The sequence below is a fragment of the Branchiostoma lanceolatum genome, chromosome 11, assembly GCF_035083965.1.
Source record: "Branchiostoma lanceolatum isolate klBraLanc5 chromosome 11, klBraLanc5.hap2, whole genome shotgun sequence".
In the NCBI taxonomy this organism is placed as follows: Eukaryota; Metazoa; Chordata; class Leptocardii; order Amphioxiformes; family Branchiostomatidae; genus Branchiostoma; species Branchiostoma lanceolatum.
Window position 1 is genome coordinate 13647842 of NC_089732.1, and position 27803 is coordinate 13675644.

General features: G+C 41.1%; 1 protein-coding gene across 1 annotated transcript in view; it reads right to left on the minus strand.

Moving 5' to 3' along the window:
- Nucleotides 1-27803, minus strand: part of LOC136444996 (uncharacterized) — a 61380-nt gene that overhangs the window by 8473 nt on the left and 25104 nt on the right. The window contains exons 6-7 of the mRNA XM_066442826.1: nucleotides 17441-17695; nucleotides 2093-2284 (exon numbers count right to left, since the gene is read on the minus strand). Of these exons, the coding sequence (XP_066298923.1) occupies nucleotides 2093-2284; nucleotides 17441-17695 (447 nt within the window). The remainder of the gene's footprint in view (nucleotides 1-2092; nucleotides 2285-17440; nucleotides 17696-27803) is intronic.

Below are 27803 nucleotides of genomic sequence, written 5' to 3' on the forward strand. Positions count from 1 at the left end.
CCCGTGTTTGAGGAGAGCCACACCTCCAGCACGTTATAGAACCCACCGCACGTATCGAAAAGAGTAGGTGTCCTTCCCGGTGTGAGTGGTTCAAAATCTACAGTCCTATGGCCTTACATGGGTTCGCCCTTAGTAATAGCCTACGGCTAGTTGGGCAACCCTGGCATGTACATGCTGAACCAATAAATAAATAGATAAACTTGTTGATCTCAGTTTTACGAATTCTACTGGCAGAATTATTCGTATCGATATCTAGGCTAGCCATCAAGAAATGCAAGTAAAATTCTTCACTATCATACTTAGTTAAGTCTTTTAAAAGTAATTAGGGACTGTTTTCTTCAGTTTGCCTCAGATAGGATTCAGCACAAGTCAGGAGTAGAACCAATTCCAGTTGTCTTTTTGGTTTTATTAAAAGGTCTTACACCGTCTCATCTTTTGCCCAAATCTGCAGTGAGGTAATTGAAAAGGGATTGGTACTGTCAGTGGACTGTGTGCACTATATTAGCCGTTTCCGACAGCTTGTCACATCTAGAACGGTGTTTCTATTACTAGGTTATCTTTTCCTTCCACTTATGCACTTACGGGAGGAAGAAATAGGAAAGATTTATGAACTGTGATTGCAGGATAGCGTTGTAAGACGTAGGGGAATGTGTACTGTCAAGATAGGAACTTTGCTGAGCACATTTGTTCGGTTTCGATGAGCAAGACGTCACGATGCAGCTTATTTCTCAAACGAGACGCCTTTGATTGAGAATGAGAGTTTAGGTAGTGATAACTGAAGAGCGAAATCCCAACAACTTCGTATCAACAGGGAATCCTTAAACCATACATGGCTGGTTACGAGTAAAGGAAGCAAATATTTCACGGAGTCCTTAATTAGAACCCCTGGGAACGGATGCAGACGTTATGTGACAATGGCGCCACGGCTTACAACCCGACTGGGAAGTGTCTACAATGGACTACTCTTTAATCCCATCTAAACTGTATTAGAGGGGTATCAGAAATGATCAATCGGCTGGGACAAGGGAAGTCTGGTACGACTGCCTTGCGCCTGCGGGGTAGACTACACCCATGCGTCCATCGATCGTATCCTGGGAAGATAAATTCCCTATAATGAACCCTTTTCGACGAGGATGGAATACCAACCTTGCCAAAATCACACTTTGGATGCAGACGCCTTCAGGGGGGTGCCCCGACCTTAAGAAAATGCTTTCTACATATTTCCGAGGGTTTGTCTCCGCGATCTCTCTGAATGTAACTCTGTAATTCTCTATTGTGAATTCTGGGGAGGGTAAGCGACGGGGCACCAAAATGTCACATGCACTTTCAAATTATGACTACTGGGAAATCTGTGAGGGTGACATTTGTGGCTTGACATTGACATTACAAATTTTCGTAATATGTAGTCCAAAACATTTGTTACTGATTTCTATAAGGGGGGAGGGGGGTCGGACGTGACGGGAGTTATTTCAAAACACGCTATGATTTCCTCGTCTTGAATTCGTAATCCTGACAGCAGTCTTCATGGGAGGTACTATTTCGCAAAAGTGCAGTTTTTGCTGAAATACGCACCTAGAAACATGGGGACGGTCTATCTGAATATGAGAATGTAATTTTTTCAATATTAACCCCCTATACATACCCCCTGAAGTTTGTACCATAACTATGTACTAAACTAGCATAAAGGTATGCTAGCAAACATAATTGATGCCTTAAAGTATTAGTACTTTGTGATCAGAAGACAGTGAATATCTGGACCCCAAATCTATTCTCCATACAGATATAGACTATTCCAAAATCACCCCCATTGCCAAAATGGACTAGTCCCACTACAACATGTACAAACGTCAAGGGGTATTACAGGGGGGTTAAAGTCCGGAGATTGCCCAAATTTTGTGGTTTCTGTGCTTAGATAGACCATCTCCATATTCTGAAATTCGTATTTTACAAAGTTGAAATTATAATTAGCACCCCCTAAAATAATCTAAATCAATTATATGTGCTGAGATACGCCACATACTGCTGAGGTCTACGGTATTTCAACTATACTGTAATGTATGGTGTTGGATGTTTTATCTTATGCACGACATACCATCTTGTCTGTCCTTGCAGACGAGAATCTCCACACATTTGGCGGGAAACAAGCCAACCTTTCCCTGCACGGAACCAAACCACCAGCCGCCATTTTGGTCGCTCAGCACCTCGATGACGTCATTGGTTTGCAAGGGTAGCTCGTTGTCGTCCTGTGGGCTGTAGTCACACAGCGCTCTGGCGAACACTTTTCCTGGAAGTACACAAAACAATAATCAGACCATAGATCGACCTTTCCTGGTAGTACACATCATGAATCAGTCCACAGCTCAACTTTTCCTGCAAGTACACACAACATCAGTCAGCCCATAGATAAACTTTTCTTGGAAGTACACATCACCAATCAGCCCATGGATAAACTTTTCCTAGAAGTACATACAACATCAGTCAGCCCATAGATTTTCTTGGAAGTACACATATCATCAATCAGCTGATAGATAAACTTTCTCTGGAAGTACACACAACATCGGTCAGTCCATAGATAAACCTTAGTCTGGAAGTACACGCAGCATCAATCAGACAATAGATAAACTTTTCCTATAAGTACACACAGCTTCAATCAGTGCATAGATAAACTTTCCTTGGAAGTACACACAACGATCAGCCCATAGATAAACGTTTCTTGGAATTACACACAACATTAATCAGCCTATAGATAAACTTTTCTTGGACGTGCACACAAGATCAGTCAGCCCATACGTAGATAAACTTTTCCCGGAAGTACACACAACATCAGTCAGCCCATAGATAAACTTTTCCCGGAAGTACACACAACATCAGTCAGCCCATAGATAAACTTTCCTTGGAAGTACACAAAACATCGATCAGCTCATAGATAAACTTTTCCTAGAAGTACACACATAATCAATCATTCCATGCTTCAAATTTTCCTAAAAGTGCACACATCAATCTGTTCAGAGCCCAACTTTTCTTGGAAGTAGCTATAGATAGAACATTGATCAACTGATTCGTCCCTGCAGATACGGAAGATAATTAAGGGTTAATGACCCGCCCCGAGGTGCATATGGTGTCATAACGCCTGGTCAGGTGCTATAACCACCGAATAAAACCACCAAGTGAGCGAAGCGAACGAGGTGGTTTTATGAGGTGGTTATAGCACCTGACCAGGCGTTATGACACCATATGCACCGAGGAACAGGCGGGTCATTAACGTTATTATCACATAGCCTATCCAAACTGACCCATATAAGAGTAAAAGATACCTGTATGACACATTGATCTCTTACTACATGTTAATGCATCAGTCCAATTTGAGAAATGCATGTGAAAATTTACATTTGTCATTTCTGTGCAGAGTACTGTATTACAGATTTCATTTTGAAACTAAAACTTCCACAGAAAATCTTTCACAACATTACAATCTTTGCATACAAATCGTGTTTTCAAATCTACTCTACTATACTCTGTAGGACACCCAGAAGGGAGGATTAATGATGATAATCATTCCTCCCTTCTGGGTGTCCTTCTGATTGGTCAATATTATTGAACACCACTTAGTCACTACCATAGCTCCCTCTGATTGGTCAAAATCATTGAACACCACCCATGACTAATTGAACACCACTTATGGGACTTTTATTGCATTATGGCGTCATAACCGAAGGAAATGGAGGCTTCTGATTGGTTGACGCTATCTAACTATGTGATAATATAGGATCAATGACCCATCCAAAGGTGTCATTAGGTATGGTTGGTTCCTATAACCATGGAATAAACAACCGAGTGAGCGAAGTTTATGAGGTTATAGGAAAGCAGACCTGAAACGTTATCAACATATAGTCATTATCATAAATCAAACTGACACATGAGTAAGACAGTATAACATATCATCCAAAATCCAATGGACACCTTGCAAAGAGTGGTCAATATATATGGGGTAATAATGACCAGTGGTTATGGCAAAATGGAACCGTCTCATTGGCAAACGTCATCTAGCTAGATTACAATTGCTGATAAAAAAAGGCCTGTCTAGAAAGCAGGGAATACATACATTTCAGAATTGTCAAGCTACATCATTTGACGACCCTTTGATGATAGAGTTCTCTTGAAAATTAGCATTACGACTTGACGATAAAAATACTACATGCGAAATCGTGATACATAATGGCCTTAGATGATGTATTGACGTTGATTTTGTTTAGCCATTTGAAAACTTAGTGGGATTTCGAAGACTACTTTATGTACTGAAAAGGAGCTTTTGTCTGGTGAAATTTCCTGGTACCGGCTGTATAATGATACCCTGGGGTGGCGTACTGATTTTGTAGATATGATGGAAGTTGTTTGTCAGGCACAGCGGATGATTTACCGCCGACTAAACCGGTATCCTTCCACTCGCCCTCACTTGAGGGATTCGAGCTGTTCTTGACGTTTATTGCTTTTGCCAACCATAACCCCACAAACGCAGAAATTGACGATAACCTAGAACGGGTTACAACCGGAGATGCAGAAATTTATGATCCCATTTGGCAAATACGTCTGAGAAAATCCGCGTCATCTGTCTTGACAGCGTACCTGATGGTCTTGATTCCACCGAACTCGAAAAGGTAGAGAAAAATTACCTTATCTTGAGTGGTATTCCCGAATTGCGAGATTCTAATCCTGGGCTTCGTTCACACGGTCGTACCGTAATCACCACCATAAAGCACGCCGAGACGGCCTTGAATGATACACGGCACTCGAACTTGAACCTGTAGTGAATTATAACTACACACAACTTCTCCGAAAGTAAGATTGCTTCGAGATCCATTTGAGAAGAAATTAAGGCTGGATGTGGAACGTCTTCGGTGGATTAAGCTAGGTATTGGCTCTTTGATGTAGTACGTCATTTGGGGGAACATGTGAGACTTCTTTAATTTCCTTACACGGGTCGAATGCACGATTAGGACTGTAGTCGTGGGTGGGAGGACCTCACTATGGAATTAACTTTAAGTCACAGCAATGCTTCACCACTGGAAATTGTGATGTTCTTTCAGTAACAAATGTTTCGGACACCATGGGGTTATACCTCACCATTACTACGAAAGTATTGCCACGCAGCTACCTATTCGCTCAATGTCGTTCACGATAGGTTAGACAATGTATATCCCTCATTCATTGGTAAAAATGATCGACATTTGAAATGCAGTTCAGTTGGTGACTTTAGATATAATCTCGGGCACTCAAAATTTCGCGGGACTGGAACTATTTTGTTGCTTATTACTAAATATTAGAATATTAGTTACTAAATAGTAGATATCATTCGTTTCAAAAGGAAACGACTGATATTCGTGTGCTGGGGGGGGGGCAAAACAAGAGAAATGGCAGATATTTCACTGCACTTAATCCACTATTTATCTAAGCAGACCTTAAATAATGCGTAGAGGTTGCTTCACTTGTTTGCAGTGTGTGTGCATTTTGAAACGTAGTTTTGGCGGGTAATTTGCAAGTTAGGAGTATGCTTGTGGCAGTCTTTATGTCCTCCATGATGTCCTGAAACAACCCGAGATGGCGTTCTCAAAAGTCACCTAAGGAGACAGTGCATTAAATTGCCTGCACAAAGGTTGTCGTTTGCCTCTAATATAGGTCAGTGGCCCGAGATCTAATCCCCCCTTATTTGTCTGAGAACTCGGACAGACCCTGCAGGCAACGTGAGGAAATAATCGAATGTCATCAGCATTTCATAAAGTTGAAATGATGACATGTTTATTAATTCAGCTTACAGCTGATATATACCAAATTTCACTCAGATTTTATACAAAATACGTTAATGACCAGATAAAATCCAAAGTTTAGAAATGTTTGAATTTCGAATCTCTTATTACATTACACCATATAAGGCATCATATCGATGATTGACACATTAATCTTTTAAATGATTGCGATGCTTATCAATGATCTAATGGAATTAGCTAGTGGGTCGCTATTGTATCTTAATGCCCGTTAACATTTTACCGATGGTTTATACTGCATGTAGTTATTGATTATAATTTTCCATTCAACATAATTACACAACCTTATTTTTCTTTTCTACAAACGTTTCAACAACCTGCTGTTTTCATCAGTCTAAGATGAAAACCTGTCTTATTAGTGCAAAGTCAACTTGTTCTGTCGGTGCAAAGTAAACTTGTCCTATTGTGACGTAGTTCTCTCGAATAAGATCTCGAACGTCAACGTTACTATCGTTACTTCTCCTTGCCACTTTGTGACGAAGCTATAAGCTAAAAAGGAGGATGCGGTCCCAAACGTGAAAGTCTATAACATTAACCCCCGTCTCTATTCATGACTGGTGTAGACCACATTACAATAGGACAAGTTTACTTTGCACTGACAGGACAGGTTTACTTTTTGTTTATTCTACACTGATGAAGATAGCAGATACTGAGATAGGATGCCGAAACTTCTGTACAGTACAAAAGTAAGGTTGTGTACATAAGAAAACTATGTTGAATTGATTAACCAACCTTAAGACACTATTTACGGCTTCTAATTTTCCATATGCTCTCCCTCCCTCCACTGAAAATGAATCATCAATAAATATTCTTAGTTACAGTGATGTGGATTTTGAAGGTGGTGAGCACGTACCAGTGAGACTCTGAATACCTAGAGAATGTTGTCTGTGCAATAAAACCCACCCTTACGACTGCACATCACGACAAAAGTGCTTGGCATCGGGAAAAGCGCCTTCAGCCCAACAATAGATTGTAAAGTAACAGCCTGGATTTTTATAGTCTTTCCCCCTCGGCGAAAACAGCAATATTTCTCCGCAAACCAGATGCGGTCCCTCAAGATATGCAATACTTCGTGCATCAGTCGGTTGTTCATATTAATGTTTTTCGCCTCGAGGAAGAAATCATTCTAGGCCAGTCTATATGGCTTTCTTACATCGAGACTAAGGTTATGATTTTCTGAAGCCAGGTTACATGAAGGAAGAAAATGTCAAGAAGACTCCAAGGTGAAAAATGGCGGTGTCTGTTCTCGAATATTCTCCTAACCTTTATACATAAGAACACCTATCACAACATATATCTGTATCATCGTAACAACTCTCCTCGAATTTAATGCTTGAGTACGCCCTGAGACTTGTTTGTCAGTTTGGGCGCCGCTAGGAATTTGTGATGTATGTCCAAACGATGTTAACGGGCGCGGCAGGCGCGGAAAACTAGCCGGCTCTCTATATTGCGATGCCAAAATGTGTTACACACCGCGCCATTGCTTCCTCTATTCATCAGACTCCAATCACATTTCCGCAATGGAAGGCATCAATATACATTGGATTCTTTTGGTTAAAGTCTGGCTGTCAGAAGAAATGTATCTCTTTTGTCTTTTGGTTGTACACGAATGTTTCAATATCTTTGATTTACGACTTTAAGTCGATGAACAGATGTTATAACCCCCGAAGAAGATGGCTCGGTGTGGGTCGTAAAATACCCCGAAAGTGTTCTGTCTCCTGAAGGGCAATCTGACAGTCTATGGGGGCTAGGTTAATACGTGGTTCTGTGGCCCGTTTCAAGCGGACACACCCGTGAGAAAAGCAGTAACGCAGTAGGAGTCTAACACATTGTGACAGGTGAGAATCAATTTCCGAACCACTGGATACTACTCCGTAGACTACCTCAGGGCCAGCGGGCGCCTCGGCCGATATCTAATGCCCACCGAGGATGGCAACGATGCCCACCGGTAACGTGCAGTGACGGGAACATAAGCTCCAGGAAAGGCATAACCCCAAGACCGAGACAGACTCCGATAAAGGGGAGACATTCCTGGTTAAACCACTCGCATCGGGACTAGACGATCTCTTTCTCGACTCAGATATTGCGTACTGTACATTTTCTCATGTCTCAACTCACAGCTGTTTCTTTTATGTTGTTGACATAAGGCTCTAAAATGAATAACGAGCAGGGGGGATGGATTTCTAGACCACAGATATACGTGGAGTGATGTTAAAAGCGTTGTTGTCAAACAGGAAGTTACTCTTCAAGACCCGGAACTTCACAAAGTTAAAAGTTGTCAGACTTTGTTAATAGTGTTCTACTGCCACGAAGATTGAAAAAAGAACATAAACCACAATATTCCGAAGATGACCTGAGTAACAAGCTGTAAAAATCGTCTAATTGTGAAATAAATATATCATCAGCCAACATGCAACTCTGAAAGGCTCTCGATTTGTAGCGTATTCACTGATGTGTAAGTTTAGTTTTTGACCGCTTGTTACAGTTTTCTGCTGTGTGCAAGAGCGCATTCAGATTTTCATACGGAAAGAAGCTTGTTTCAACCTCCAAGAGAAGAAATTTTTCAGACAAATAAGCCCCAGGGACTATAATCTGTGGTTATCTGATAACTTTGTACATTGTGTTTGTTTCAAAACATTGCCGTCAGCTGCTACTCCGCGTGTACTTCATCATGCACGGTATAAAATACAACTTGGATTAACAGCCTGGGCTCAGATTGCATCGCCATCTTATCAAAGGGATAGGATGAAGGTGAATGATGCTCAAGTTTGCCTTCTGTAGACCAAACTCTCTGTTGTCGTGCATTTTTCGTTCTTTGCTAGAGGCCGCGATTTTCTGTCAGCCAAAACGACTCAGGAATCCGCAAAAACGTCCTATACACATCTACAGCACAGTTCAGACACAACTGAATACTCAGGTATTGCTAAAGATTTTCAAGGGAAGGAATCCATATACCTTGACCCTGGCGAGAATAACAAGAAATTGTGATCAATGGCACTCATTAAACTTCCTCATATGGAAAACCGTCGGATATTCCCAAGGTTTGGGCATGATTGAGAGGAAAACAGACGATCTTTAGCTCTTGAGGAATCTTGATGATTCTTTGATGACCTTGACTTTGGTCTTGTTTACTATTCCATTGGGAAATTTTGATAACGATCTAAATGACGATCAATGAAATGCCAGTAAGCATTGCTTCTGGTTAATTAAGCCAGATGATTTATTGGAAACAGTTATCCCTAAAATTTAACTCAAACTTTGTTTTCATTAGTTCCAGTAACGTTAACGGAGTATAGAAAATATTCAGTCAAGAATTGATATGGTCTATTTGTATCTCAAAGTCAAACTGTGGATTTGATTGCTTTGTTGATACTATAATTGTGAATGTATAACACATGTCACGGCCTTTATCGTGATATATTGAAAACTGCATGCCCCCAAAGCGTCCCTAAATTGGAATTTCCTGCTAAGAATTCACACTGGACTGACCGGGGGACACACATGGATGGCCTGGTCTGGCTTTCTCATTACTTTCCGGTCACCAATGTCACCCGCGGAATATTTTTACGTCTGCGGCTTATTTTAGCGATTCATCCAATCACACAGTAAACGGCTTGTTCGGAAAATCTCGGACGGTGGGCGCCAACGGAAACCATATTGGTGGCTCAGATTTGGTTATTGATCGCCTAAAGGGCGACATAGATGGACAGCCCATGTCGCCGGAGATTTCTCAGATATTAGAAAAGAAGCCAATAAAGACGCATTGATGGCGGTGAGGGGCCGACCGCGCCAGCAGCTCTCGGCGTCGATAAAATCCCCCGCAAGTTCAATGCGCGAAGGATCACGGGTAATGTCTATCTTGCCGTTCCGCCATTTTGTTTTTGAAGAAGGGAGGTATGAGGTTTGCAATCTTCCCAAACTCCCTCTCTGTATACGGTAGCTCTTTGGTCCTTTAGGTATCAAAAGATTATGGTAACCCTTTTTTCATCATATTTCTGCTCTGCTGAATAGATGATTCTTCTGAACTGGCAATCTAGCTCTACATATACATTACATGACATGTCTGAGTCTGTAACAAATTATTGGATTCTTGCATATGAAAAAGAAGTATAGAATCATGAGCATGGCCATTGAAGCAATCGGGTTCATCTCCTTTTCGCGTGAAACTATTTGAAATATCAGAAAAACAGGAGGTCAAGGGGTAGTATTCTATAGTTGCTGATATGTATATAGACTGTAGAGATATTATCATCACATCACTAGTATATGACTGTAGAGATATATCTCTGATAAAACTGGCTGAATTTAGACCGATGAAAACATGCATTGCCTGTACGCATTAGATATAACGTTGCCATACACATTTATGACTGTAGGTGCTAAACATCCCCAATATCTGTGTAATCTTATAGGCGTGGTCTCTTCTCCATATCTCTTCGTCATTCCGGAGGGTATATGAACATGATAAAGAGTAAGATGGTAGTTTTTATATCGGCAGTGTTATGCATAGAGAGATGACAGCAGATAACGAACGCAAGAAAACCATTGATGTATGTCGAGATTAACGTGAGCCCTTGCTTCTCATGCCCGAATGAGAAGAGAGAGGTCCATAATCGTCTTTCTCAGATTTAGCTGCATACAAGACGGATGAAATATTGCATAGTGCCCGCCATCAGCTGCGCGGAACGATGTATCTAAATGGATGGACTTGAGCACTTTCAACTCGGGGTGGCCACAAAGTAGAGGACTCGAAGGCATATGACATGATGTTCTTTGATGTTTGATAGATCTCTGGATTATCAATAGCACTTGGCTTTTTGATGGATTAGAGGATTATCAATAGCTTTAACGTCAAGGCTGTCTTTCTGATATCCTCAGGCAATATTTCATCTTAGTGGTGGAAGAGATTCGATTTGGCTGAAGTTGGTACTTTGATAATGGACATCCGAGGGGATCAACATGGCCGAACCTGGACGACTGTATGCAGGGAGGTCAGGGGTGGGTCATGAGGAAAACGTTGGACTGCTGAAGGTTGCATTAGGAGATTATGCATTGCTGTGGCTTACCACCTATGCATAATTCGATAATTTTCATCCCACAGACTCGCAGTAGAAAGCGGAGTTATGAATGTAATATGAAAGAGGCTAAACCATCCAGGCGAATTCTGCAGCATTATGAGCATATCCTCTCTACATTTTGACAACTTGCCCGACTGATTTCATACTTTGTTATTGTCAAACAGATATTTTGATAAATGTATTGCTTATTGCAAAGTCTTACCCGAATGTTGATTTCAAGTTACAGGGCAACAACAAAGGAAGTACAATAAGATATGACTCATATGGTTTGCATAATTACTCTGAAAGGTTTGGCTTCTTAAAAAATTGATTGTGCCATTTTTAATATCGCGATTCAGATCATATTTTGGGGAATTGAGTATAGCACAAATTATTTCACCAGATATAACGTTGTATAAAAAAATCCACCAGTATACAAAAATAGCAAGATCCAAATCCAGAAAAGGAGCTGTCCTAGGAATTTCCTATTGTGCTATAAATTTTTTTTGTAATCACAATATAACATCATTTACACTCAAAGATGTCAGTTTTTTTGGCCAAGATGTACTCGGAATGGAAAAATATTGGACGAAAACGCCGTTGCAAATACAGTAGCCCCAAAATTCCTTCACCTACTAGGCTCCCCTTATTAGAAAGCACTGGGAACCGTCTTGGCATTTCGAAAAAAAAAGACAAATTGCTTCACAGTCCGGCATAAACCCATAATGCCTGGAAAAATTGGTCGTTTCCTCATACTCTTCTCTCAATGCAACAGTAGGACGAATCAACCATATTACACCAAATTACCCGTCGTTATGAATGTGTCAAAATTCATCACTTAATGGCTCGCACACATTGGATTGAGCTTGCGCAGAAAACGCCTTCTTTGTCAGATAATCTCACCAACGACATTGCCGTGGGACTTAAGGCGTAATAGGGGGCAGTAAAATGACCTTGAGAAAGGGGAGATAATCTTTTGATAAAAAAACGTTAATACACGGAGTTTAGGAAAACTATATATTCAGTTCCTTATATGTCGTGACACGAGAATTTTCAACTCAACAATTGACAAGACATGTTATTTGCCCAGGTTGTGGAGAAATGATTTGGCCGCACCAGTTATGAGTTAATTGTGATTGTTTTATACCTTGTAACGTGAAAACAAAAGGAACCATTTGCAAGATACAAAAACAGGTAATGGTTTCTCATGAATTATTACTTCAGAGCTTTTATTTTCATTTTGAAAGAGCGGTTTTAACAAACTAGGAAATTTAAATGTTAATCACCCCCATTGACCCATACGGCTCCGCCTACTCCTAGAGGTCAGAGGTTAGGAATAATAACGGTTAGGGCTTACCAATAGCAACTAAGTTGCTTGCCTGCATGGTGAGGTTTCGATAATCTCCAAGCAGATCTTAGGTTGCAATAAAAACTTCTTCTGCCAGTTGGATACGGTCTTCGCAACCATAAGATCTGCTTGGAGATTAAGGTTAGGTTTTGACATTTTTGATCAATGCAATGGTAATTCACGTAAATCCGTTGCTTCTGGAGCATCAAACATCACCACTGCCGTTTTACAACGAGGAAAGCCTACCAATTACGTCTTTTGTAAACAAGTTTGATTTATAACGTGACGTCGGCAGTTTCTTTTACCTAACGTGTTCACAGTGACGAAGGAGTTTGTCGTCTCAGCGCTTTTGCGAGAGCTAGTAACACGAGGCGGTTGACAAGTTTGAAGCCCAGCGACGAATGAGTCATTTACCAGTACCTCCAGGCGTAATCAAGATTTTCAATTACCTCAGGCGTTATGGATAGGATCCCGAGTCTGTCATTTGGCGTGGCGCAAAGCATATCGAACGTAATCACGGTCAAAAATGAAACGGAATGCGGAAGCACGTGAACGAAGGCCGGGTATGTCGTGTGATGTATTATCTTGTGGCGAGCTCTCTTTCATCGTTCGATGGTCCTAAAGATGAATCATTACTCAATTTTCCGTTGAAAGGGCAGTGCCGCTATTTTAACCGCCAAAGCTTTTTGTTAAATGCTGCGGCACACTTTGGTGGTTCTACCGCTACTACCCAGGGTTGTCAACTTAACAAAGAAAGAGCTTCCAAGTTCGAAACAGACCATCAATATTCTTGAGAAAACACTCGTGTTCAACAGAGGAAAGTTACGAGCGATGAATCATCCTAAGTTTTATCTATCCTTCGTCACACAGTATAAACACTACGAGTATAATAAGCGCCGAGAGAGATATTATTTTTCCATAGAAACGTCCGTTATTGTGGTAACCAGGCAACGCTAGTCGTGAATTAGTATGGCCGGGAATTGGTTCTCAACATGGCTGTTTTACATCCCCTCTCTCTGTGATAAGAAAATCTTGTCCTAAATCATCTGGGCAAAAATGGAGACGCTATGTCGCAGGCTCTACTTAACACACTAACTCGGACTGAGAGGAACATCATGGTTATGGCTTTGGTTAGCGTGCTTTGTAAGGACGATTCCAAATGTGTTCAGTGCAAAGGGACAGTATATAAGACAGGTTTGACACTCACGATGGTTTTGCTATGAGTTCACTATGTTTGTGTTGCATTTACGAGTGCTTAAAGGTAAGTTGAATATTAGATACTATCATGTTTAAACCATTTTACAAAACACCGTTAGCATGTTTAAATATCTGGTTTCATGCAGTAAAATGATTGCAGTTTTACTACTTTCTCTCTCAAGAGGAAGGAAAAAAAGGTGTTCAAATTTAACAGAATTGAATATCACATAGGTTTAAACCATTAAGTGTTATTTACAAAACACCATTAGCATGTTTAAATATCTGGTTTCATGAAGTAAAAGGATTGCGATTGTACCACTCTCTCTCTCAAGAGGAAGCAAAAAAAAAGTGTTTAAAATTTAACAGAATTCGTCCCCCATTCTTTGTGTCCCTGCTCGGAACTGTTCAATCAAAATCTCACTTACTGTAACTGAGAACTTTTGCCGCCCAACTCTCGCGAGACGTTCTCTGCGACGCAGGGGAAGATATTTCATTAAAAGAAGAAAAAAGGGCTGTACATTTTGGTGATTCCCATGTGCAAATTGGCTTGATTGAAGTAGTTGAAACCAAAGTAAAGCCCGTGGTCCCGCGAGCCTTTGAATCGTGACCACCAATGGAAAGTAACATCGTCTGGTAAATTTCCACCGAGTTGCTTTGACCGAAATGTGCTTCTTTGATAATTGAGCAAGAGCATCGCCAGCAATTCATGTGGTTCCTGTCGGTTTATGCTCTTGCATAAATACTTTTGTACATGAAAACTTGTCAATATTGTTTTCAGTTTTATTTCAAAGACCGGAAGATTCGCATAGTTTAGTTAGATTGGTAAGCCAGCTTGTGTGTGTATAATCTTGATTCAGTTCGTTTTGTTATTGCTGTTAATTAGACTAATATGTAACCGTTATAACTATAAATTCCTTTCGCTGTATTACTGTTATTTTTGTGTTATGACGTTGACTTAGTTTGTCTGGTTATTTGCTGTTTGAGTTATATGTTACGTTGTAATTATTAGTTCCTTTTGTTATTTTTGACCGTCATCTGTATTTTATGAGCAGAATACCTTCATAGGCATATATGCTTCTTGTCTAATGCTCAAGAAATGAATGTGAATAAAATAGAAAAATAAAAAAATTAAATAAAAACTTGTCTCCCTTGTACCAAGTTTCAGATTATTCACGACATCCAGCTATCAACGTAATAATACAGATTTTGAATTCATAAATGCAAAATCAACTTGAATTTGACTTTGCACTACATCAACATTATAAACCTTCTGTATGGTAGAATTATATGTGACCATTTATTGTGTAAAAAGAGTCTCAGGTAAGCTGTAAACTGTAATTTGTACAATTAATCGTCCAAAGTGCGTAACCATATTTGGCTAGGTAGGCCTACTGTGTGATAACAATCAAGTGCGACACCGCACACTTTGCATGTCGTTTACACTAAATACATTATCGGTTATATCATGAGGACAAGTTAACACAGGCCTTCATATCTCGGTATCCAGCATCCATTTTTGATGACATGCGATACATTTCTCTCCTCCGTGCAATTATGTTGATTGATTTCGTGATAAAGGTGTCGCAGTAGCCGTCAAAACGTCTCCAATGGTTCTCTCCTGTGTCAGTAATTATGCCATTGTGCGGTTTCATCTGGCCGGGAATTAATATTCATATCGAATGGAACGCAACAATGTCATATATGATAGCATATTTATGTCCCTAAGGTCGGCGGGAATTCCCAATCCCTTTGTCACAGGGAGTCACCTGTGCGTGATATCGGAAAACCGGCTTTTGTGATCAGCGGCGTGAATGTAGTTCATGTTGAATGGTGATGAGGCTCTCTAAAGGGAATAAGAATTGCAGTGACGGCTGCAACTATCCGACACCTTCATCAACACGCCAAGTACGATCTGGTCAGAACAGGGGAGGGTCCTTCTCACGTTGCCGGCAAGAATCAGCATTGATAGTGATTAAGAATAACGGCTTTTTGTTTTGACGATTCAAATGATCTGGTCAAAACAGGGGAGGGTCCTCCTTGCGTTGCCGGCAAGAATCAGAATTGATAGTGATTAAGAATAACGGCTTTTTGATTTGACGATTCAAATGATCTGGTCAAAACAGGGGAGGGTCCTCCTCGCGTTGCCGGCAAGAATCAGCATTGATAGTGATTAAAAATAACGGCTTTTGTTTTGATGATTCAAATGATCTGGTCAAAACAGGGGAGGGTCCTTCTCACGTTGCCGGCAAGAATCAGCATTGGTAGTGATTACGAATAACGGCTTTTTGTTTTGACGATTCAAATGATCTGGTCAAAACAGGGGAGGGTCCTCCTCGCGTTGCCGGCAAAAATCAGCATTGATAGTGATTAAGAATAACGGCTTTTTGTTTTGACGATTCAAATGATCTGGTCAAAACAGGGGAGGGTCCTCCTCACGTTGCCGGTAAGAATCAGCATTGATAGTGATTTAGAATAACGGTTTTTTGTTTTGACGATTCAAATGATCTGGTCAAAACAGGAGAGGGTCCTCCTCGCGTTGCCGGCAAAAATCAGCATTGATAGTGATTAAGCTTTAAGGATAACGGTTTTCGTTTTGAAGATTCAAATTTCCCATTGATAGATTGATTATTTTGTTTGTGACGCCTCTCTAAATGTATTTCTGTAATGTCTTACTAGGACCTCACTGAAAAGCTGAAAAACAGTGACGAGACACTGAGTAAATCACCCAGGCAACAGCAATCAAATACATAGATAAATTAATGAATAAATAGACGTATATGCAGTCACCCATTAAAGTTAAAGGGTCACTGCATAACGTTATTGTGAAAAGGAATTTTGCTAATTTGAATTGCTTTCATCAAACATCAGTTTAATCTAATATTGTCGTCGAATGTAGGTCCAATAAAAAATGCTAAACGACTACGTAGTTAGACTTTTGACAGTATTGCGCGACTTTGTTTTGTAAAATTTCAATGAAATAGGGCGAGCTCAGCTTGTATGCACGTTCATCTTCTGCATCTCTAATTGATCAAACCCGCCAAGCAATTCTGCCTGAAGTATATAGCCCCCATTGAAGCCCCGAATTGTGTTATATGACCCCTTTAAATCAGGAAGAACATTATGGCGCTGGAACTTATTATAATTGTGGCCATCTCAGCAAGGCAAACGGCGAGGGCGTGGCAGATGCCAATATTTTACAACCCCCAAACGACAGGAAGTGCAACGCCCGCAGTAAAACTTGTATTTTTTATCATTTTAAATCGTTTGAAGACACGAAAAATGCAGGAAAACGAAAACCAAAGTTCATTTTTTTTTTCTTTATCACCTTGAGGTCACGACGTTTTGCAGACTGTACTTTGTACGCCGGTACTTTGTTCGGAATGTAAAGCTCTCCGCACGATGACGGCAGTCGCGATGAGAGCCATTTTCCGCACCAACCTTATCGTGAATAATCTTTGATGAACACATTTGAGCATGTCATTGAAGTAAATGGACACGACTGCCAGCCTTGCTAAAGCTCCTTTCGCGATAAGTATTTGAGCCTTACTTCGAAAGTTTGGCATATAGATGTGTTGTTGCCTCATGGGCATTACCTTGTAGTTGGACTGGAGAGTTTTTTTTATCATTTCAAGGCGAGCTGAGTGTAAACACGGGCGCGGTCGTAACTATATATGTGAATGTAGGGATAGGATGATACACAGACTTGTAGTATACTCCCAGGTAATTCAACCAACTTGATATATTCTCTAAGAAGACAATTTACCCAGTTTCTTGATTTATTTTGCTTAATGTAATGTTCCACCGGGATGTCTAAACCTATCGACGTTTTTAACAATTTAGTTGTTTCACTGCGATAACTTTGTTTTCATTTAGAAAGAGCGGTAATTTTCTATCGAACTAGGAAATTTAAGTGCTAATACTCCTATTGACCCATACGGCTCCGCCTACTCCTAGAGGTCAGAGGTTAGGAATAATAACAACCTTTGAACGTTCAAAGCCTTGAAATGAGATTGACTTACCTGACCTAGTGACGACAGTCGATGACGTCGAGTCGGTGTGGCGCAGACTCCGTAGCTCCATGGACTGCTTGTAGCTTGGGTGGTAGCTGTAGATGGGCGGGCTGATGGCGACTAGCTTGGGGTTGTCGCGCATTCCCCGGCCGTTCCCGCGGCATGCCAGCGCGATGAGGATGCATAAAAAGACCACAGCTGCCCCGGCCAGAGTGCCAAGTAGAGCTGTCTCCCACCTAGACTTAATCAGCGGTGTCTTTATACCTGTAAAGGAGATATTTAAAATTTAGAGGTAGAAAAATTAGGGGATTTGATTCTACAGTTTCGTAGGTTCGATCAGTCTTCAGGATAGTTGAGGAACTCGTGACCATCCTAAAATATGACGTGAGCAACGGGTCAAACGTGATTAGAAGTAGATATCGCCTCCCGTCCCTGTTTTTTGCACTTGAATGGCCTTGATGTAGATATTATTTATGTTATTTCTTTCACAAAGTAATCCTCCAAGACGAGTTATGATAGTGACTGATTGATAATGCATAGGTACATGTTTTGGAGTTATGAGCGACATGAAATGAAAAAGCCCACGTAAACACCATGTTCAGCATAATTTGTCCGTTATGTTTTGATGACGTTTCTGTATTAATACGTGTCAGTGCGGAGAAATCCATTCATTTATTTATTACGTTAAACATGTAAAACGTTGACTCAGCAAAGGTTCCCCCGTCTGTTGCATTAATATAAATATTACCGGTGCACTTGAAGTTAGGGCGAGAAGACATGAAATATATCCCACGTGCCTGTAATTAGGCGCCTTGTCAAATAGAATCTAGCTGAAATATTGCCCAATTTACGTCTGTTCTATGCTATCGCCAGGCGGCAGAATCCCTCTGGAAATCGCTCATAAGCGGTTTTGACCACCTTCTTCAAGGTTGATAGCTACCGTCTCGCTCTTATCTCACATGTGTTCTACATTATCTGAAGATCCTTTAATTCTCCAAGGGTATAAGGTACTCGAGAAGAAAAAAATCAATTGGCAAACAACATGCTAGTTAGAGATAGCAGAATTGGTAGCCTGGTTGGCGGATTGATACAAGGAGACGTTTTGTAAAACAGGATAATCGCTAATGCTCATGGGTAACCGCATCACCTTCAAATTGAATTTTCACGTATATCCCTACGAGAGGAGGCAATTCGAGATAGCCTCACTGCTGAGAAGGGTAATGTATTCGCAATTAGCTGAGAAAGACGAGGACTTCCAGTGCTTGTCCTCCCGTTAAATCCAAACTTGGAAACGCAATCCGCGGAACTCCACGCAACACATTCAATCATCCTCAATTCTTTGCCGGTGTATTTTGGGGGGCCCTCTCCTCTGACCCGTGCTGTGCGCCTAATCACAAAAAAGCGCCTTAAGCCGAAAAGAGGCTTGAAATCATACGTTCGGCGCGACTCCTGGAATGAATATGAGGCAATCGGCACCGTCAAGAGATCACGTTGTAAATTTTGCAAATACCAATCAATTTGTGACCTAAACGTCGACGTGCGAGTCGTCTGGCATTCTATACGCGATGTAATCAAAGGTCTAAAGAACTACGTTTAACCCACTCGTGGTCAGATTAACAATAGAGGATTTAGAAACAACACTACGCGAAGCACATTAGACCCCCTCAAGGATGCCGCCATTGAAATATTGGGTGTGTCATTCGCAACCGTGCTTATATCTATCGCTATTTTTCCACGACCTAAACTGGATTATTGACAACATAAATCTACACCGCAGCCTAATCGTTAAGAAGAAATACAACCAACTTTTTATCCTCAAGCCCATAAGAAGATGTTATAAGAAATGTACGTAACGTTAACGCATGGTAAAGTTAATCTTAGTAATCTTTGTCAGGACCTCCGTGTATCCAGGGCCTTGTGGAATAAATCCAGCTCCACTCATGTTCGAAAACGATACATATTCCACGGTGTTATAGTTTCAGGTGGGTCTCCAGGCGATGCCGGTACTCACTCAGGAGTCGTAATTAGGCGATGAGTCGTAATAATTGATGCCCTAATATGTATGGTGTAATATTTTCTCAAGAAAGTAATACCCCGGAGTAATAAGGGTCCCAGATAAGTGGGGATGGGTAAATGCTGGCTGTCAGGAGTAAATGCATGATAGGTATCTCTTTACGCTATTTATACTGTTTTCATGGTAAGTGCTGGGTGCTAATGCAGAGGGAGGTCGGTGATGGTGCGATTCATGTTATTTTGTACCAGTTTGATGAGACAAAAACGTACCATACAGTGCAATGGGAGGTTGGCTCTGTCTGTGATGCCAGAAATAAAGGTAATGAGCGAGTCAAATATAGCAGACAGCATGCTATGAAGGGATGTGGGTGGAATGGAAGAAGAAATTTTAGAAAGCCAGCTTCATTTTGTAGATCTTAAGATAAATAGAGAACGCATCGATTCGCCTTCTGATTCTTCCTAAGACATTGTCTGACACTCCGCCATTGACTGCTATTACATCCCTCCCTAAAAGCTTTCGTATATATCAAACTGTGTTAGTATTTAGACTAGAATAGTCACAAGCTATATTGTTACCAATTGTCTGTCCGTCCGTCCATGTTACATGTACTTGCAATAAACTTATTATTATTAAAACAGGCCTGAAGTTAGAATTGTTTTTTTTGGGAAAAATGATTAGACTTAGTCTCTATCTCTCTTTCCCTTTCTTTCTAACTCATCTGAAAGTTAGGTAAAATAGATTGCAGAAATCACTACCAACCGTACGATTAGTATACATCATGATTCGTCCCTAAATTGCTTCTATAATTTGGACTTCAAAGTCAGGAAGGATAGCTGCAGTTTAATCAATAAGCGAAGCGATCTGCTGAACTTTGGAATTATGAATGATAGGACAGAGCAATGCATTCAATTTAATACTCCGACATAGTTTTCCAAATGGTGGCTCCAGCGCTCTATTCTAATAGAAAGGTCAGGACACCGGGAGCTTCCCCGCCTCCCCAAATGTCGTTCGTACGTTCTCTGGAGACCGCACAGGCGGGCTGAGTTATCAGTTGTGTGGGACGAATAGGATATGATGGCTAGACAGCCAGTTGTAAAGTTGATTATAAGATTGTCTCGCCTTGGCAACTACAGTTTCTTAAATGCAAAAATTGCATCAAGCTGGGTTAGTGTGATTTTATTTCAGAGTTTTTATGTGGCATTCTTTTATAGGTCTTATACATTTTTGGTCACATACACGTTTTGACGTGTGAGGTTATTTGAGTTGGTATGTGTACGCAGTTATTTGAATGGCAGCAAGTGAGTTGTAAGATGAGGGCAAAGGTCAACATTCCCGGAGTGGCAGGAAGTACATGTCAGAGGTGGTAAAATTATTCGGTAATCAGACATGATATTCCAGTTTGTCTGTGTATTTTCATGTCTATGTTTTCCATATGCCAGTTAATTTTCAAAACCCAAAGCACAAATAGAGATAATGGCGTGGAAAGTGAATAATAATACAAAATTCTTATTGACAGGAACATGATGTCAGTAGTACCAAACAACCTCTTATTGACAGGAACATCCTGTCAATAGCCTCGGCCATCATAATTTCTGTCCCTCCTTGCTTTGATAAGACTTACCATTCACCATTGCTAATATGCTTTTACACCCTTGACCTTACCACAGAACGAAACAAATATTTTGGACGGCACCCTGAACTTTAAAGCTAAAACAAGCTACAATTTCGTGACAGATTTATTTCATTACAAAACGAAGAACCACACTGTAACGGGATGCATGTACCAATTGTCGATACGGTATGTTACACAGATTTAACATGTATGCAAATGATACACATGAAACTTGAGTCAGCTTCCATCTCTGGCAGGTAGCCAATGACATTTAGTTTCTGTCTGTAACTTAGTTGTGCCCTTGTCAAAGACAAAAAAATCACCCTAGTACGGGCTTATTTCTATTCACCACAGATATAACAGTACAGATAGTACAGAACTGAACGATTTCTGGGGACAAAAAAAGAAAATATAACAGACGCAACATTCTGTAAGATGTATTTTATAGACTACGGTTTATATTATGTTAAATTGATGTAATACTACTATACATTTAATTTGACTAGCACAGCCGTTTTTGATACAAAAATAATTTTTGAGTCGGTTTTCGTGAAGCACTAACTAAAGTCTTGTTATAAACTTCCAACTTCATCAACGTCAACGTTCTTCATGAAATTCCTCTGTAGGCCCACAACCGCCTTAATGAATATATATGTAAAGTTACTCTTAAATGAATGATGGGTTGTTTCTCATTTTAGCATGGCTTGAATTTGTTTAGTACCATTGGGGTTATATTCCTGTAGATCCTATGATTATGAACAGACTTGAATTGCATACACAGAGAAGGCATATCAGGATAAGGCATCTATCAAAGACTTACGTATGGTAAGTAGTGTACAACCTCTGACCCTTGAAAATCATTTTGAAATCCTGCGAGACAACGTTACAGCAGTACCAAATGTGTCGTTATTGAAAAGGATGCAAATAGATGCACAGTCACAAATGGAGGGAAAATTACATATGAAATAAAGAAATCAAAGTTAATAAAAAGTGATTATTCATAGTAAATAGTGATATGCATAGTGTTTAGGGCCTGCAACGTGGTAATTTTTGGTTCATGTTTATCATCTAAGTTGCATGTTATTCGTAATGTTGTTTAAGAGAAGGAGAAAAACATAAACTGTTCTATTGAGTTTCATCCATGTACGTGGTAACCCCTACAAAACAGACATTCAAAAGAGTGAAACTTATAGCGTAATCTACTGCCCAACCAAATGAAAACATTTTTTTTTTACTTTGTTCATTTATTTATTGGTTCAGCATGTACATGCCAGGGTTGCCCAACTAGCCGTAGGCTATTACTAACTAAATGAAGAACCTATGTGCGGCCATAGGACTGTAGGTTTTGAACCACTCACAGCGGGAAGGACCCATACTCTTTTCGAATAGGTGCGGTGGGTTCTTTAACGTGCTCGAGGTGTGGCTCTTCTCAAACATTGGACCTCCATTCAACGTCCTATCCGAGGGGCGCCCCTAACCGAAGTTAGGTACTCATTTGCAGAGTGAAGTGAGGAAATCTGTGTTAAGTGCCTTTCCCAAGGGCACAACGTCCGGGCGCATGTCCAGGCGTGTCTGGGGGCAAGCCGGGATCGAACTCGGGTACCCTTGTTTAACGGCCGAATGTTCTAGCCATTACGCCACACGACGCCACACAAACATTTCAACCGAAGTGCAGGATTATTTCCCTAGCGAAAATCCAGAGCTCATGTGCTTTTTGCAGCATTGGTGTAGAAGGGTGTAGCATTGAGAACCAATGGATAATAATATAAACATCTGAAGAAACAGTTTCTAAGCAGCTTAACTATGCTTATCAGTTTTTTTCCGACCATTCTTTGTGATCAGCATCCATGTATCTCTTATCACTCAAACAGAGTTTGAAAACAAAATAAGCCAGGCTTATAAGATTACGATTTAAAAAAACGCCTTTTCAAGAAAATCTTTGCGTTTGCGACGACATTCCTCACTACGTGAACACAACATCATCCTTAAAATCCTCCTAATATAGCAGCGCAATACTGGCGCACTGAACAGTAAAAAACAGGTAGATCTAGCAATTCTTGATTTTACTAAAGCTTTCGATAAAGTCCCACATAGCAGACTCATCACTAAACTAGAGCACTACGGAATTCAAGGCACCACACTAAATTGGTTGAAAGCTTTCTTGACCAATAGGGAACAGACGGTAGTGGTAGAAGGCAAGGCCTCAGCTCCAGTTAGAGTTGCGTCAGGCGTACCACAGGGAACTGTTCTGGGACCGTTACTCTTCCTCCTGTACATAAATGACTTACCAGACCAGCTTGATTCAAATGTTAGGTTATTTGCCGATGACTGCCTGTTATATATAGAGTTGTCCACACAGAGTGATTCACAGCTTTTGCAAGAAGATTTGAACACACTCGAAGAATGGCAAAGCAGATGGCTAATGCAGTTTAATCCGGAAAAATGTTACATCATGCATATAACAAACAAACGAAACCCAATTGTAACCACCTACCAGTTCTGTGGACAGGCTCTAGCAACAGCAAAGAGCCACCCGTACCTAGGCGTTACATTAACAACGGGGCTAAAGTGGAACACCCATATCAACAAAGTAACAACTAAGGCTAAACAGACATTGGGAGTGATCAAACGTAATTTGTGGGCATGCCCAGCAAAGGTAAAATCACTTGCATACACGTCTCTAGTAAGACCAAACCTTGAATATACTGCAACAGTTTGGGATCCATACACAAAGAAGGATATAGATAAACTGGAGAGGATGCAGAACCAAGCTGCCAGATTCTGCACGAACAACTATGAAAGGGGCGCCAGTGTAACAAAAATGAAAGCAGACCTGCAATGGATGTCACTTGCACAGCACGAAATCGAATATTTAAGCAAACTTTCCGAATGACGGAAACAAGAATTAAAGGTCGGAAAATATTTCAGCAGAGTTTACGGGGCCGTTAATGCCACTGAAAGTAAGATTTGAGCTTTCCGCAACCTTTCCGCGTTCGTTAACATGAATTAAATGCATACTATGTCTTTCCATCGACTTTAAGCATCCTTATATACATCGTATAGATGAAACATTATGGTACATCAGTAACCAATATATTCTCCAAGCATATAAATTCTCTCCTGGGGACTAATAGTGCCTCAATTTTCAAAATCTTGGAGAATAGCTGATATACCCGAAACGGTCTTCATTCTTTAAGATACACCCATTTGCAGTAAACACCGATCCCGCTTAAGTCATTTCTATTACAGTTTTTTTTAAACAACGCACCATGCATGTGCACGCACATTGTACGTCTACTTTGTGGCAAAATTAGACATACAGTCCATACCTATCTTCGTCGGAGTTGATCTTCTTTTATCCGTGTTTATGCTACAGCTTACAAAAAACAGCAGTTATATTCTTAAGTATTTCCCCCCTTTTATGTTTAGGTAGAGAAAAGCTGTCGGAAAGCGGACGTTTTCCCTCGCAGTTATTTCTACCTTTCCGATATCCTTCCGTTACATATAGGCTCGGTTTACATAACCCACTCTTATGTTTAGGTAGAGAAAAGCTGCCGGAAAGCGGGCGTTTTCCCTCGCAGTTATTTCTACCTTTCCGATATCCTTCCGTTATATAGAGCCTCGGTTTACATAACCCACTCTTATGTTTTGGTAGAGAAAAGCTGCCGGAAAGCGGGCGTTTTTCCTCGCAGTTATTTCTACCTTTCCGATATTCTTCCGTTACATAGAGGTTCGGTTTACATAGAAGGGGGGAGACCTCCCCCCTTTTATGTTTAGGTAGAGAAAAGCTGTCGAAAAGCGGGCGTTTTTCCTCGCAGTTATTTCTACCTTTCCGATATTCTTCCGTTACATAGAGGTTCGGTTTACATAGAAGGGGGGAGACCTCCCCCCTTTTATGTTTAGGTAGAGAAATGCTGTCGGAAAGCGGACGTTTTCCCTCGCAGTTATTTCTACCTTTCCGATATTCTTCCGTTACATATAGGCTCGGTTTTCGTAACCCCCTTTTATGTTTAGGTAGAGAAAAGCTGTCGGAAAGCGGACGTTTATCCTCGCAGTTATTTTTACCTTTCCGATATCCTTCCGTTATATAGAGCCTCGGTTTACATAACCCACTCTTATGTTTTGGTAGAGAAAAGCTGCCGGAAAGCGGGCGTTTTTCCTCGCAGTTATTTCTACCTTTCCAATATCCTTCCGTTACCTTTAGGCTCGGTTTACATAGAAGGGGGAGACCTCCCCCCTTTTATGTTTAGGTAGAGAAAAGCTGTCGGAAAGCGGGCGTTTTCCCTCGCAGTTATTTCTACCTTGGCGATATTCTTCCGCTTCATATAGGCTCGGTTTGCGTAACCCACTCTTATGTTTAGGTAGAGAACAGCTACCGGAAAGCGGGCGTTTTCCCTCGCAGTTATTTCTACCTTTCCGATATTCATCCGCTACATATAGGCTCGGTTTGCGTAACCTACTCTTATGTTTAGGTAGAGAAAAGCTGCCGGAAAGCGGGCGTTTTCCCTCGCAGTAATTTCTACCTTTCAAAAATCCTTCCGTTACATATAGGTTCAGTTTGCATAGAAGGGGGGAGACCTCCCCACTCTTATGTTTAGGTAGAGAAAAGCTGCCGGAAAGCGGGCGTTTTCCCTCGCAGTTATTTCTACCTTTCCGATATCCTTCCGTTATATAGAGCCTCGGTTTACATAACCCACTCTTATGTTTTGGTAGAGAAAAGCTGCCGGAAAGCGGGCGTTTTTCCTCGCAGTTATTTCTACCTTTCCGATATTCTTCCGTTACATAGAGGTTCGGTTTACATAGAAGGGGGGAGACCTCCCCCCTTTTATGTTTAGGTAGAGAAAAGCTGTCGAAAAGCGGGCGTTTTTCCTCGCAGTTATTTCTACCTTTCCGATATTCTTCCGTTACATAGAGGTTCGGTTTACATAGAAGGGGGGAGACCTCCCCCCTTTTATGTTTAGGTAGAGAAATGCTGTCGGAAAGCGGACGTTTTCCCTCGCAGTTATTTCTACCTTTCCGATATTCTTCCGTTACATATAGGCTCGGTTTTCGTAACCCCCTTTTATGTTTAGGTAGAGAAAAGCTGTCGGAAAGCGGACGTTTATCCTCGCAGTTATTTTTACCTTTCCGATATCCTTCCGTTATATAGAGCCTCGGTTTACATAACCCACTCTTATGTTTTGGTAGAGAAAAGCTGCCGGAAAGCGGGCGTTTTTCCTCGCAGTTATTTCTACCTTTCCAATATCCTTCCGTTACCTTTAGGCTCGGTTTACATAGAAGGGGGAGACCTCCCCCCTTTTATGTTTAGGTAGAGAAAAGCTGTCGGAAAGCGGGCGTTTTCCCTCGCAGTTATTTCTACCTTGGCGATATTCTTCCGCTTCATATAGGCTCGGTTTGCGTAACCCACTCTTATGTTTAGGTAGAGAACAGCTACCGGAAAGCGGGCGTTTTCCCTCGCAGTTATTTCTACCTTTCCGATATTCATCCGCTACATATAGGCTCGGTTTGCGTAACCTACTCTTATGTTTAGGTAGAGAAAAGCTGCCGGAAAGCGGGCGTTTTCCCTCGCAGTAATTTCTACCTTTCAAAAATCCTTCCGTTACATATAGGTTCAGTTTGCATAGAAGGGGGGAGACCTCCCCCCTTTTATGTTTAGGTAGAGAAAAGCTGTCGGAAAGCGGGCGTTTTCCCTCGCAGTTATTTCTACCTTTCCGATATCCTTCCGTTACATATAGGTTCGGTTTGCATAGAAGGGGGGAGACCTCCCCCTTTTATGTTTAGGTAGAGAAAAGCTGTCGGAAAGCGGGCGTTTTCCCTCGCAGTTATTTCTACCTTTCCGATATCCTTCCGTTACATATAGGTTCGGTTTGCATAGAAGGGGGTAGACCTCCCCCCTTTTATGTTTAGGTAGAGAAAAGCTGACGGAAAGCGGGCGCTTATCCTTGCAGTAATTTCTACCTTTCCGATATCATTCCGTTACCTTTAGGCTTGGTTTACATAGAATGGGGGAGACCTCCCCCCTCTTATGTTTAGGTAGAGGAAAGCTGCCGGAAAGCGAGCGTTTTCCCTCGCAGTTATTTCTTCCTTTCCGATATTCTTCCGTTACATATAGGTTCGGTTTACATAGAAGGGGGGAGACCTCCCCCCTTTAATGTTTAGGTAGAGAAATGCCGTCGGAAAGCGGGCGTTTTCCCTCGCAGTTATTTCTACCTTTCCGATATTCTTCCGTTACATATAGGCTCGGTTTTCGTAACCCCCTTTTATGTTTAGGTAGAGAAAAGCTGTCGGAAAGCGGACGTTTTCCCTCGCAGTTATTTCTACCTTTCCGATATCCTTCCATTACATAAAGGCTCAGTTTACATAACCCCCTCTTATGTTTAGGTAGAGAAAAGCTGTTAGAAAGCGGGCGTTTTCCCTCGCAGTTATTTCTATCTTTCCGATATTATTCCGTTACATATAGGCACAGTTTACATAACCCACTCTTATGTTTAGTTAGAGAAAAGCTGTCGGAAAGCGAGCGTTTATCTTCGCCGTTATTTTTACCTTCCCGATATCTTTCTGTTATCTTTAGGCTGGGTTGACTGTGCTCTCAGTTTTAGAAAACAACGCGGAACATTGAGCTAACGACTCCCCCGGATTGCTAATCTATAGGTCGGTGGGCATACTGTCTTTGGCCGCCGCACAAATTGGCTCAGTCCCCGGATTGAGACCGCGCCGCCGGCACGTTTTGGCAGATTTGTGTATTT